We start from the raw sequence: 13,855 nt of genomic DNA, 5'->3' as shown, positions 1-13,855 counted from the left end.
TTCAGTCAGGAAACATTTACTATGCACTTAATTTATCAGAAAGAAAATAAGATTTATTAATCGCAGGAACAATTTATCTTCCAAAGGGCAGTTTCTCTACTGCAAAAAATTTTAATCTGTCAGATCCTAAAGAAAAACGATTTCATTTATTTTCTATGTAAACAGTGTGACAGGCCAGCAAAGTTGATGGATGTCAACACTTTTGAATGAAAAGATTACTATCAAAGAATGACAGCACATAGAAGGCAAGGTTAATTTTTTTTTTTTTTTTTAAGGTTAATTTTTAAAAACAAGATATTATAACATTAATTTCTTTATCAATTATAAAATGCTAATTTTCCTTTTTGTGCCCCTTTATTATTCTTTGCACTGACACATGACCTTGTTGTTTTACGAACTGAGTGTATTCAAAATTCATTTGAGTGAAAGATAAAAGCTCTTTAAACCATTCTTCTCAAGAGCAACATACATGGCAATAGACTTTTTTGACCTTCATCAAGGAGAACAATACACGCTCCAATTTTGTTAGAAGAAATAGCGTTTCCAGGAAATTTGTCCTTTAAAGCATTCTTCTAATGTCATTGGTATCTTCATTTTGTTTGTATGCAAAAAACATTTTAGATTCTAAAATGGATAACATCACATATTGCACTAAAGGTAACTCGCCTTGCTGGAGGTTTCTAATAAAAACTGGAATGTGTTCTGCACAGCTTGGCATGTCTCTAGCTCCGTCCGGCTGAAGGCTATTAAATAATCCTTGAGGTGGTCATATACATTTCCATCAAGAGCCTGTAAAAGAGGAGTAAACAAAAGCAAAAAAATTATGATAAAGCTTTGACACACAATGCCTATTGTTTAAAAGGTAAGTTCAGTTTAAAATCTATTAATAAAAAATTAATAAAAGATATAGGTCGTTATGTAAGAATAAATATAAACCTTAAACAATCACTTGGGAAAACATGAATTTCTCTAATAAATAGGAACTAAAAAAGGTAAACCCCAATATTGTTAAAGTTGTGGGGACAGGGTAACACTCGGGAGACAAAATGCTTCATTTCTGATATTTGTTCATCTGCTTATTAATTGTGTCAACTTCTGTAGTCACTTTATAAGAGTAGGTGTGGGAGTTAAATGAAATAATGGATGTAAAGGATCCAGACACAGTGCCTGGAACAGAACAGACATTCAATAAACATTAATCTCCATTTTTCCTCACCCATTATTGGTAAGATTCTAAATTAATATATTCTTACTATAGAGCAGTCAGAGAAAAAACACAATAGAAATAGTAAAAATAAAAAAAAGACTCAGAAATCCTGTTTTAGGGAAGAAACACCAATGCAAAGTCTACAAAGAGTTTTAAACATTCTTACTTATTTAAGCATTTAGAGCAGAACTCTTTGAAATTGAAAAAAAGGAAGAGAAAACCACTAAACATTTGAGATACATTAAGTTATGATATACACAGACTAAAATATGCATAGCCACCAAAATAAAAACTGTGGAAACTGTGTAGATGGAAAAGAATATATTGAATAATTTTAGGCTAACAAAGTAGAATAGAATACATACATACATACTAGCAACAGCTATAGGAAAATATATCAATAGTAATAGTAATAAAGGTTCTGCAGTTTTACAAATTAACAAAGATCTTCTTAAAAATTGAGGTAAAATTCACATACCATAAAAGTAACCATTTTAACTATTTCCAAGTGTACAATTCAGTGGCTTTTAGTACACTCACAATGTTGTGCAACCATCACTACTATCTAATTCCAGGGCATTTGCATCACCTCCAAAAGAAATCCCATACCCATTAAGTGGCTGCACCCATTCCGACCTTTCTCCCCGCCTCTGGCAACCACTAAACCACTTTCTTTTTTTAAAATTAATTAATTAATTTTTGGGGCTGCGTTGGGTCTTCATTGCTGTGCGCAGGTTTTCTCTAGTTGCGGCAAGTGGGGGCTACTCTTCATTGTGGTGCATTGGCTTCTCATTGAGGTGGCTTCTCTTGTTGCGGAGCACGGGCTCTAGGCACGTGGGCTTCAGTAGTTGTGGCTCACGGGCTCTAGAGCACAGGCTCAGGAGTTGTGGTGCACGGACTTAGTTGCTCTGCGGCATGTGGGATCTTCCCAGACCAGGGCTTAAACCCGTGTCCCCTGCATTGGCAGGAGGATTCTTAACCTCTGTGCCACCAGGGAAGCCCCTCTACTTTCTAATTCTATGAATTTGCTTATTCTGGACATTTCATATAAATGGAACCATATGATATGTGGTCTTTTGTGCCTGCCTCTGTCATTTAGCATGTTTTCAAGGTTCATCAATGTATTAGTACATTTTATGGCTAAACAATACTGCATTGTATGGATATGCCACATTTTGTTTATTCATTCATTAGTTGGTGGACATTTGGATTGTTTCCACTTTTCGGCTATTATGGATTTTCCAGTTCTCTTGGGTATATACCTAGTAGTGGAACTGTTGGGTCCTCTGGTAATTCTGTGTCTAACTATTTGAGGAACTAACAATCTGTCTTCCACAGTGGCTGCACCATTTTACATCTCCACCAACAATATATAAAGGTTCCAATTTCTCCACAACCTCATCAATACTTATTTTCCGTTTTTCTTTTTTTAATTATTCAAGCTGTCCTAGTGGTATCTCATTGCGGTTTTGATTTGCATTTCTCTAATGACTAATGATGTTGAGGGATTTTTCATGTGCTTATTGGCCATTTGTATATTTTCTTTGAAGAGATGTCTACTCAAGTCCTACACTCATTTGTAAATTGGGTTGTTTTTCTTTTTGTTGTTGAGTTGTAAGAGTTCTTTATATATTTGAATACTATTTATATATTTGGATACATATATCTTATAAGATATATGATTTTCAAATATAGTCTCCCATTTTGTGGGCTACATTTTCACTTTATTAATAGTGTCCTTTTTAAAAAAAAAAATTTACTTATTTATTTATTTGGCTGCTCCGGGTCTTAGCTGCGGCACACGGGCTCTTCACTGCAGCATGTGGTATCTTTAGTTGCAGCATGCGGGATCTTTAGTTGTGGTATGTGAGATCTAGTTCCCTGACCAGGGATCAATCCCAGGCCCCCTGCATTGGGAGCGCAGAGTCTTAGCCACTGGACCACCAGGGAAGTCCCTCAATAGTGTCCTTTCATGCACAAAAGTTTTAATTTTGTTGAGGTCTAATTTAGCTATTTTTTTCTTTTGTTGTTTGTGTTTTGGTGTCATATCTAAGAATCCTCAATGGAGGTTTTATAGTAAGGAAATTATATATCCTACTTTCATTAAACATTCACTATAAAATTAACTTTTAAAAAATATACAAATTCTGTCCCCAAAGCATTAATAAATCTGCACGTTCTATAGCGCTTAAACCACTAGATGGCACCATCAAGCACTGTAAATATAGGCAGTGCAAATTCCTTTAGATTCCTTTCCATGAGGTATGCAACATCCCCAGAGAGACTGCTGGTGTTAAGTCTGAATAACAATTCCTACCTTAGGACATGCTTTTCATTAACTTGTTAAAAAATGAACATATAGCTACTTCTGATATGAGGTTTTGCCTTAGAATGCTCTTGGTAGATGGTCATATGACCTTGTGCTTGCAGGAAACCTTGGAACATTTTATTTAAACATAGCAAACAGCAATATAGGCATCATGAGCTCCAGCCGAGTTTCTAATTGAGTAGGTTGGGGGTGGGGCCTGAGAATCTGTATTTTCTAACAACTTGCTGCTGGTCTGGGGACCATACTTTGACAACCACTGGACTAAACAGTCATTTTAGCTGATTAGATTGAATATTTATGTAGACTTAGAGCCTGGTGACCCTGTAGAAGAACAGTGGCTGGAGGCAGAGAAGTCCACCATCCTGAATAGGGTCAAGAGCACCAATATGTGAAATAGACAGATCAGCATCTGTTTTCAATTGAGAATCATGCTCTATTCAGAATTATAAAGGCAGCATGGGAGAGAATTTGAGTTCTGAAATAAGTTGGATATGGGTTAGAATCTCAGAACTTTTACTTCATCATTTTGATGGTTTTCTCTTCTATAATTAGGGAAAGTGGGAATACCACATACTCCACGGGACACTATGAAGATCAACTAACATAATGGAAGTGGCCCAATGTTAGTCTCCTTTTTTGCCTTGCTTAAAAATCTTTAATGGATTGGCCACATATTGATAATTATTAAAGCTGGGTAATGAATACATGGGGGTCATTATACTACTATTTTTACTTTGTTGTATATGGGAAATTTTCCATAAAAAATGTAAAAAGAAAATCTGGATATCATATTAGAAAGAAAAAATGATGCTACAAAAAAATTTTTTTTAAGCTCCCACTGTATATTTTGAAAAGTCAAAATTCTTCAGCTGGTATCTAAAGGCCTTTGTAATCTAGTCCCAAACTACCTCTTGTTAGCACCGCCTCTTACCACTGTTGTCTGCACTGTACTCACATCCTAACCACACCAAGTCATTCTGGAAAATGACATTTACTAAACGTTTCCAATTAAGTTATTCTCTTGGCCTGGAATGTCCTTCCCTTCTTATTACACACTCAAATAGTAATAATGATGGCTAACACAGGCAACTAATATTTACTAATGGCTCACTATGTTCCAAATGCTTTACAAAGCTGACTCAACCAGTTCCTCCTTAGTGCTTCCACAATCTTTTGTATGTTGCATGGGTATTATTGCAAGTCATGGATTAAGTCTTATTCAGGCACAGTGCCTGGCAAATAGCAGATTCTCAAAAATATTTGTAGAATAAATGAACGTTTTACTCTAGAGTTCAATACAGCAACAAAAATGCACTGAATTAGCTCACAGGCAAGCTATTCCCACCATATTCCAGTTAAGAGAAAAATGTACCATGAGTCATCATGTACCAAATACAGTAAAGGCTTTTCTTGGCTTCAGGGACCCAAATGAGGCTTAATGAATTTACATTAGGTGGGAGGTGGGCCAAGTGACTGGGAGCCTCTTATAGCACACAGAGATTAATCTTAAAATATTTCTTTCATCATATCATCATATTCACACCCAGAATACCCAAGATTTTAATTATTACCTTTATAGGGTTGCAGTGTTCATTAACCTGCCCATGTACCAATTTTTCTGGTTCATAAGAATAAGAGAGCTGGAGGTCTTCTGGCCTAGGTGTATTATTGCTAGTGTTCATAAAGTTAATGCAGGAGGTACAAAAATTAAGAAATGGCTGGAATTCAAAACACAGGAAGTGGATGATTACCCTATGATTGGCTCCAGCCCCCTGCCTCAAGTTAACTGCAATTGTTTGAACCAGTGATGATGCCGAGAGATGAAGTTCAAAGGAATTCTGGCTAACACTGTCTCAACCTGGTTTGTGATTAGAAGGTAGAGTGCATATATGGACTTTGATAAAAAGCCAATAATTAAAAAGAAGTAGCTCCCTGAAACAGAATTAAATATTGGGAACCAAAGGAAAGAGCTTGAAAATGCTTTTTACAAATGCTTCCATCACAGTACTTATCACACAGAGTACTTACCGTTGTCTACCATAGTACTTAGTAACTGTCTCATGTGGATTATTGCTGCAATCTCCTATTGCTCTGCATACAGTTGTCCCTCCCACCAATATGCAATTCTAAATTGCATAATGAAAACATTTCTATATGTATCTGATTTCCCCACTACACCATTAATTCCTTGAGGGCAGCAACACTTGTTTCTGCCTATATCCCTACTTTAATCTTAGCAGAGAAAGCCTGCAAAAAATGTTTACTGAAATGAACTGAACTGAGACGGGTGGAAGGTACAAAAGCAGGCCCCAATTATATGAGAGGGAAGGCACTGAAGAAATATTTTGAGAGTAAATTAGAGAGAATCAAGCATTTACTTTACCTTAATTGGGTCAGCTTTACTCCGATGAAAATATATCATGTAATTATTCAGACTGACTTAAATTTTGACCAGACGCTATTTCCCTTCTCTGACTTTCACACCTATATATCCAACTGCCTCTCAGACTAAACCATTCTCTTCTCCAACTGCTCTTCTTCTTGTGTTCCTAACTTAGTATGTAATGCCACTATCCACTCACCTGCCTAGGTCGGACACTTGGAAGTAAAGGTTTACTTTCCCCTCTGCCTTTCTCTCAACATCTAGTTAATTACTAAATCTTGTTGATTCAATTTCTTAAATATTAATCAAATCCAACCCCTCCTCCTAACCTTCACAGCTACTACCCTCCAGACATCCTGTTTCATCTGGATTACTGCAGCAATCTCCTGTTGCCCTGCATCTTGCCAACCTATTTCTACATTGAGGCTAGGCGGATGTTTCCAAGCTGCATATTTTACTTGACTGCTCAACAATGTTCACTGACTACTCATTACATTTAAACTAAAGAACAAACAAAACAAAACAAAAACCTTCATGACTTTGTGACTGCATGATCTGGACATGGCTTACCTCTTCGCTTCTTTACTTATTGCTCCCCATTTCCTTCCCTATTATCCCTACAATGTACATCTTTTGATTCCTCCAATATTCCTCTTTTATCTCTGGGTTTTCACAAAGGCTCTTCTTTCTTGACTTCTCTCTACCCTCTCCTCCTTGGTTTGGCTAACTCTTACTTATCAAGATCTTCACTTAATCATTAGCTATTCTGGACATCCAGAATGATTAAGTCTTTTTGCTTTATAACTCCTAATCATAGTGTAAAATTTTAGCATAAAATAGGCATTGGTAATGCCTATTTGTCTGTCTTTGCTTTTGGTTTGTTAAGTTCCACGAAGGGAGGGATCTTGTCTGGCTGTTTACCACTGTGTCTTCTGTACTGAGTGCAGGGTTTGATGTACTGGTAGTATTCAATATACATCTGTTCAACAAATAATACACCAATCAGAATTCACATGTTAAAAAAAAAAAGAATGAGCCCACACTTGAGTCCCATGATGGAAAAGTAAGCCTAGTGATGTTATGTAACACTGGTAAAATTTTGTATAAGCTAGAGAAGAAACTAATTTCACAAAACTCTGTCTAATGCAGTAGTTTTCAAACCTTTTTAGTAGTGGCATCTTTTTATGTGGAATCCCAGACATAAAACATATATGACGTTGCATACCTTCTCTCTCCCTCAGACCTACTCTCTTGACCACTGGGGTAAACTTGCAGGCCAAGCTGGTATGCAAGACAGAACAGCACACCCCTGCCCTTTGCTCAAACTTACTGGGCAGAGCTTGGCACTTGACCTAAAGTAGGTCATACCTGGGATGGAAGCTGAAAGATGGGTTCAAAATGGCCTATTCTTCCCACCAAATGGTTGTTCTTCCCCCCAGGACACTTAAACCAACTCACAAGGAAAAGCAGTGATGAGAAACTTGGCAGGGTAAAGCTGGGAATGGGGGGCAGAGGAGAGGGCAAGAGACTATCCTTGGATTGGGTAGTTCCTGAGCAAGCATCACCTTGTACTTGTGATTTGTTTACCTGAACCAACAAATTCCTATTTTGCTCCAGCTACTTTGAGTTGAGTCATTGTTATTTGCAGTTAAGAGACTCCTTACTAAAGCATTATGGATGATACTTGTAGCCTATATCAGCCCTAATATCTAAATTATTTCTCTTGGTTGCATTATAAGAAAAAATCTTGATTCATAAATATCACTAACTGCAAGTAATAACAATTCAATAGCTTGCCTTACTATTCCTGGTTCTGTTCAGTTAAACAGATCTAAAAGTTTGAAGTAGGCAATTTTTATTTCAAAGCTGAATCACAAATACAATCCAAAAGCTTCATGTATTTCTTTTTTTCTTTTGTGGTATGTGGGCCTCTCACTGTTGTGGCCTCTCCCGTTGCGGAGCACAGGCTCCGGACGCGCAGGCTCAGCGGCCATGGCTCACGGGCCTAGCCACTCCGCGGCATGTGGGATCTTCCCAGATCGGGGCACGAACCCATGTCCCCTGCATCGGCAGGCGGACCGTCAACCACTCGCCACCAGGGAAGCCCCATGTATTTCTTATAAATTTAAAGTAAGGTAAAAACTTTTTAAGGCTTATAGTAAATGATAAAAGTGTCACGACTATAATAGTTTGACAAGGACATGCATGGTGAAGATGCATCTGAGCCCTGTCTAGCATTTATATGAGCAAGACACAAGAATGTTTTCTAAGTATAGTTGTATGTTCAATTTCAAATGAGCAGATTTGCACAAATTTCAGTTCCTATATAGATATGTGTGCAGAGCCATAAATTTCACAATCTATGACATTAGAATTCACATATATGCTCAGAAATGGCAGGAGAAGCATTCTTTCAAGGTTTACACAAATATGAGTTTATCTGGCAGTATGAGCTTCTTGGTGGTTTCCATTATGCAAAAATTTGGGAGGTAACTCATCCAAGTGTACATTTTAAACACAGCCAAACTTTGTTCTTGATTATTTGGTACAAATTGCTAGGGGAAGAAGTCTGTAATACCTAAACTGAGAAACCACGGGGACTTTCATTAGCAATATGTTTTAATAATCTAGCACTGTTTTTGAAAAATCAGAATTTGAATGCCTTTAAGCATCCATGTTCTTTTCAGTTACCTGTAGACCATATATTCTCTTATATATTACTTCTGCCCTCTTTACTCATTTGATCAACTTGATCTCTAAAATCAGCTGAGTTTGGAACTCAACTCATAGTAGTGAATACTCAAAATAGTAAAGAAAAATTGGGATATCCTAAAGACAAATTCAGAAGCTTAGAATTCTAGGGTGTCCTACTAAACATTTACTTTACAGGAAAGTATAAATTCCTGGAACTTATTTGAAGAGGAACATTATGATGAACTAGGAGTTAGGAGAAAGAAAAGTTGTCATTTTTCTAAGCATCTGATGCAACTTTCCCTAAAGTAAGAACTTTAAACAGTGGGTTCCTTATTTAGATCCAGGAAGGGCAGAGATTCTGTAGTCATAGAGTTATGCTGAAATCTCTTGAGTTTCCTTAATGCAGCCTAGAAAAAGCAAACCCTTCTTTTTCTGACAGCAATGGGTATTCTACAAGAGTCTTTGGTAAAAGTCAAGGATATAAATATCAAGATGATGATAAATATAAGCTGTCTTAAAATTAAATCATGAAATTCTATAGTCCTCCTTTGCTGATGGAAGAAAACAATAATTGCCTGCCTACATTTGTTTTTCTTTCTGAAAGGACTCCAAGGTGTACTTAGGCAGGATGCAAAGAAAAAGTAGATTTTTACAAATTTAAAGAGATCAAAGCAAGTACTGGGCTGTATTTGCATCACTGTAAATATCTTAATAGATGGTTTAATTTGTCAACTGATATAAAGTAAAATTAGAAACACATCACCTAATTTTATACTTGGTTATTTTATTTAAAAGCACTAAATTACTTCAGTTCTATGGAAGAGGAAACAAGTAAGAAACTTTCTGTCTGTGAATTACAAAGCCAGGAAAGGAAAATTTAATACTGCTTTTCTACAAAGTCTGTGTTGTCAGGCTTCCCTGGTGGCGCAGTGATTGACAGCCCACCTGCCAATGCAAGGGACACGGGTTCGGGCCCTGGTCCGGGAAGATCCCACATGTCGTGGAGCAGCTAGGCCCATGCACCATGGCTGCTGAGTCTGCACTCTGGAGCCTGTGAGCCACAAGTACTGAAGCCCGCGTGCCTAGAGCCTGTGCTGTGCAGCAAGAGAAGCCACTGCCGTGAGAAGCCCACGCCCTGCAACAAAGAGTGGCCCGTGCTCACCGCAACTAGAGAAAAGCCCGCGCGCAGCAACAAAGACCCAATGCAGTCAAAAATAAATAAGTTAATTTATTAAAAAAAAAAAGTCTGTGTCGTCCTCTTGAGTTACTTACTAGCATGCATTATCTAGTTGTGTGTGCTAAAACCATCTCAAAATTTAGGTTGCAACCCCAAAGCAGCATGGTTCAATAGAAAGCTTTGAACCACGTACACCTGCATTCAAATCCCAGTTCAACCACTTACTAGAAATGTCACTTTGGGGAAACACTGAACCTTCTTGAGCATTAAATTCCTGATCTGATAGAGTCTAGAGAGTATGGTACTTACCAAAGATGGTTATTAAAATAATAAGCCCTAAATATTCCTATGTTCTACCCAAGAATTTCACCTATTTCCCTTATAGGACCTATATTAAAGGGTTTTGGTGACAGACCTGGTTTTGAGTCTTGATTCTGCTGTGTACTTAAGCTGTATACCCTCTTTAAGCCTCAGTTTCCTCATCTAGAAAGAGATAATAATAGTATCTTTTTGTGAGGTCTGTAAAACAGTGTACCGTTTTAATTCCCTTGTTTCTTTTACTAGCTCTTTTTGAGTTCTTTTCATAGTGGTCACCTGAGGATTACAATTAACATCTTAATTTAAAGCAAACATGTTTGGATTAATGCAAACTTAATTCAACAGAATACAAAAACTATGCTCCTACAGAGACTCCCCTGGTGGCGCATTGATTAAGGCTCTGCGCTCCCAATGCAGGGAGCCCGGGGTTTGATCCCTAGTCAGGGAACTAGATCCCACATGCATGCCGCAACTAAGGAGCCAGGAAGGTGCAACTAAGGAGCCTTTGAGCTACAACTCAGGAGCCCACCTTCCGCAATTAAGACTCAGCGCAACCAAATAAATAAATAAATATATTTTTTAAAAACAAACAAAAAACTATGCTCCTACATACCTCTATTCTTTCCCTCTTCTTGTCATAGAGCTGTATCTTTATACATTATAAGCCCATCAATGTTTTATAATTATTGCTTTATGCATTATCTTTTATTTTAAAGGGAGAAGTATTTTATTTATTTATTTTTAATCTTTTGGCTATGCGGCATGTGGGATCTTAGTTCTCCAAGGATCAAACCCATGTCCTGTGCAGTGGAGGCACTGGAAACATAGTCTTAACCACTGCACCGCCAGGGAAGTCCCTATTGCTTTATGCATTGTATTTTTTTTTATGCATTGTATTTTTTTTATGCATTGTATTTTAAATCAGCCTTAAATTATCTACTCCTTTCTCAAACTGGATAATCTCAGTTGTCTGATCTTTAAGTTCATGGATTCCTTCTTTTGCCAGTTCAGCTTTGTTGCCAAATCCTTCCAGTGCATTTTATTTTATTATTTAATTTAATTTATTTTTATTTTTTTGGCGGTACGCGGGCCTCTCACTGTTGTGGCCTGTCCCGTTGTGGAGCACAGGCTCTGGACGCACAGGCTCAGCAGCCATGGCTCACGGGCCCAGCCGCTCCGCGGCATGTGGGACCTTCCCAGGCCAGGGCACGAACCCGTGTCCCCTGCATCAGCAGGCAGACTCTCAACCACTGTGCCACCAGGGAAGCCCTTTCCAGTGTATTTTAATCTCAGTTACTGTACTTTTCAATTCCAGAATTTCTATTTGGTTCCTTTTTATAGTTTCTATCTCTTTGTCCATATTCTCTCTTTGGTGAAACATTGTTCTCATACTTTCCTTTAGTTCTTTGGACATGGTTTCATCTAGCTCTTTGATCATATTAAAAACAGGTGATTTAGAATCTTTCTTTAGTAAGTTCAACATATGGGCTTCCTTGGGGTCAGTTTCTACTGACTCCTTTTATTCCTTGTGTATGGGTTATACTTCCTTGATTCTTTGTATGTCCAGTTTTTGGTTAAGAATGGGACATTTAAAATATAATGTGGCAATTCTGGAAATCAGATTCCCCTCTCTTCCCAGGATATCTTGTTACTCCTGCTGTTTGCTTATTTACTGACCATGTTTTATCTCTGTGCTCCAGGGAATCCCAGAACTTTGCAAGAAGCTTCACAGACTCCAAAAATACTTGATTTAAAAGCTTTAATATTAATATATATCACTTTGACTATCTTTTAAATATACATGAATTTTAGTCCCTCAGCCATTCATTATTTTCCATCTCACCCTCCTGCTAAACAATCTTCATTTCCAACAAACACTCCAGAATTAGCAATCAAGTAAAATCATGTGATAAAGGTGAGTGAATTGGGCAGGCAAACTTAAAGCAGCATACTTTAAGAGAGTCAAGCCAAGACTATACTGGTCTGAGTATACTGCTTTAGGAAATCCCTTTTGCCCCCATCTCAATCTCAAATCTATTTTGTTCCTCACATATATACTTACAGGCAAAAATAATTAGAGTAGCTTTCCTTATAGTGGAAGCTGAGGATATAATCACATAATTTTTGCAGTCCATAAATTATTTGTGGGAATTTACATTTTGTTTTTATTTTAATAAATCATTTAAAAAGATATAATTTAACCCAGGATTATACAGATGATCACCTTTTACTGGAGTACTGCCGTGTGATTTCTGTGCCAATGCTTGTGTTCACAATCAATGGGCCAAGTAGTTTTACTCCAGTGGTCTTAGGTTAATGAGAATAGGTCTTGAACTTAAAATGACTTTAAACTTAAAATGTAAATGACATAGTTGAAACACAGAGGAGATCAAATGACATCAGTGGGTGCTATACTAACAAAGCGAAAAGAGTGGTGAGAGAAAAGAGTCATTATAGGCGTATGGTAGTATAGGCACTGAGAAATCCAAAGAATCTGAAGAGAATACCATAACTTACATTTCAAGTAGCAATTTAGGGTCAACTGATCATTATCAGCTATTATATTTAATTCATTTTGTCAATTTGAATTTTACTGATTTTATACATTCGTTTGTAATTAAATGATAACTCTGTTTTGTTTTCATACTTGTATAAAAGCTATAAGCATATATTTTTAACCTGGGCTTATTTATACATATTTAAATAACACTGTAATCAAAATAATCTAAGAGCCTACAGGAATTTTTGCCCATGAAAAAGAGGGTCCTAGATTATTCAAAGGTAAAAAGTTTCATCACTGTTCCAGTTTTTACTCCACCACAGGACTGTTTAGAAGAGCGTGCCTCCTGCTTAAATAGCAGATTTTTGTTCACCAACTATACCACCCCTGCAGTAAAGAAGGGCTCTTCCTCAGCTGTGGTCCTGATGACCAACAGGTAGTGATGATATGGGCACAGTCACACAGCTGGAAGCAAGAAGATCTGAAGGGACTTCCCTGGTGATGCAGTGATTAAGAATCCGCCTGCCAATGCAGGGGACACGGGTTCGATCCCTGGTCCAGGAAGATCCCATGTGCTGTGGAGTAACTAACTAAGCCTGTGCGCCACAACTACTGAGCCTGCGCTCTAGAGCCTGCAAGCCACAACTACTGAGCCCACATGCCACAACTACTGAAGCCCATGTGCCTAGAGCCCATGCTCTGCAACAAGAGAAGCCACCACAATGAGAAGCCTGCGCAGTGCAACGAAGAGTAGCCCCCACTCGCCGCAACTAGAGAAAGCCCATGCACAACAATGAAGACCCAACACAGCCAAAAATTAAAAAAAAAAAAAAAGAAGATCTGTAGGGACAAAAGGCCTTAAGGAGGAAAACAGAAAGGCTTCTGGGAGAAACTATGACTGAAGTTCAGATCGTTAGGTATGTAAACCAGAAAAACATACATATCAGTTAGTAAATAGGATTGCTGAAAATAGAAGAATTTTTGGCATTCTAATTTAGATCTAGAATTTCGCCATATTCATCTTTTGGTTGTATTATTTAAATATCTTCTGAGTGCACTTTTGAGACTAAAGTATTGAAATGCCAGAAAATATTTAGCATAAGAATATAAAGCCTTAGTTTTAATTCAGGAAGCATTATCCCAGATATAGGTAGTCTGAAAGTTCCTTACATTGAAATTTTAGGGAAGAGTTAATACACATTTCTTGGATATATGGAACGATTAACAGAAAGGGAATAGTCTAATGC

At 37.5% G+C, this 13,855-nt stretch overlaps 1 protein-coding gene across 3 annotated transcripts in view; it reads right to left on the bottom strand.

The window, feature by feature from the left end:
- FCHSD2 (FCH and double SH3 domains 2) overlaps positions 1-13,855 on the bottom strand; it is a 309,927-nt gene that overhangs the window by 78,618 nt on the left and 217,454 nt on the right. For all 3 annotated transcript variants that reach the window (XM_032640672.1, XM_032640671.1, XM_032640673.1), the window contains one exon: positions 667-789. In XM_032640672.1, coding sequence (XP_032496563.1) covers positions 667-789 — 123 coding nt within the window. The remainder of the gene's footprint in view (positions 1-666; positions 790-13,855) is intronic.

This window comes from Phocoena sinus, chromosome 8 (genome assembly GCF_008692025.1).
Source record: "Phocoena sinus isolate mPhoSin1 chromosome 8, mPhoSin1.pri, whole genome shotgun sequence".
NCBI classification, from domain to species: domain Eukaryota; kingdom Metazoa; phylum Chordata; class Mammalia; order Artiodactyla; family Phocoenidae; genus Phocoena; species Phocoena sinus.
This window is presented reverse-complemented; position numbering and strand designations above follow the sequence as displayed.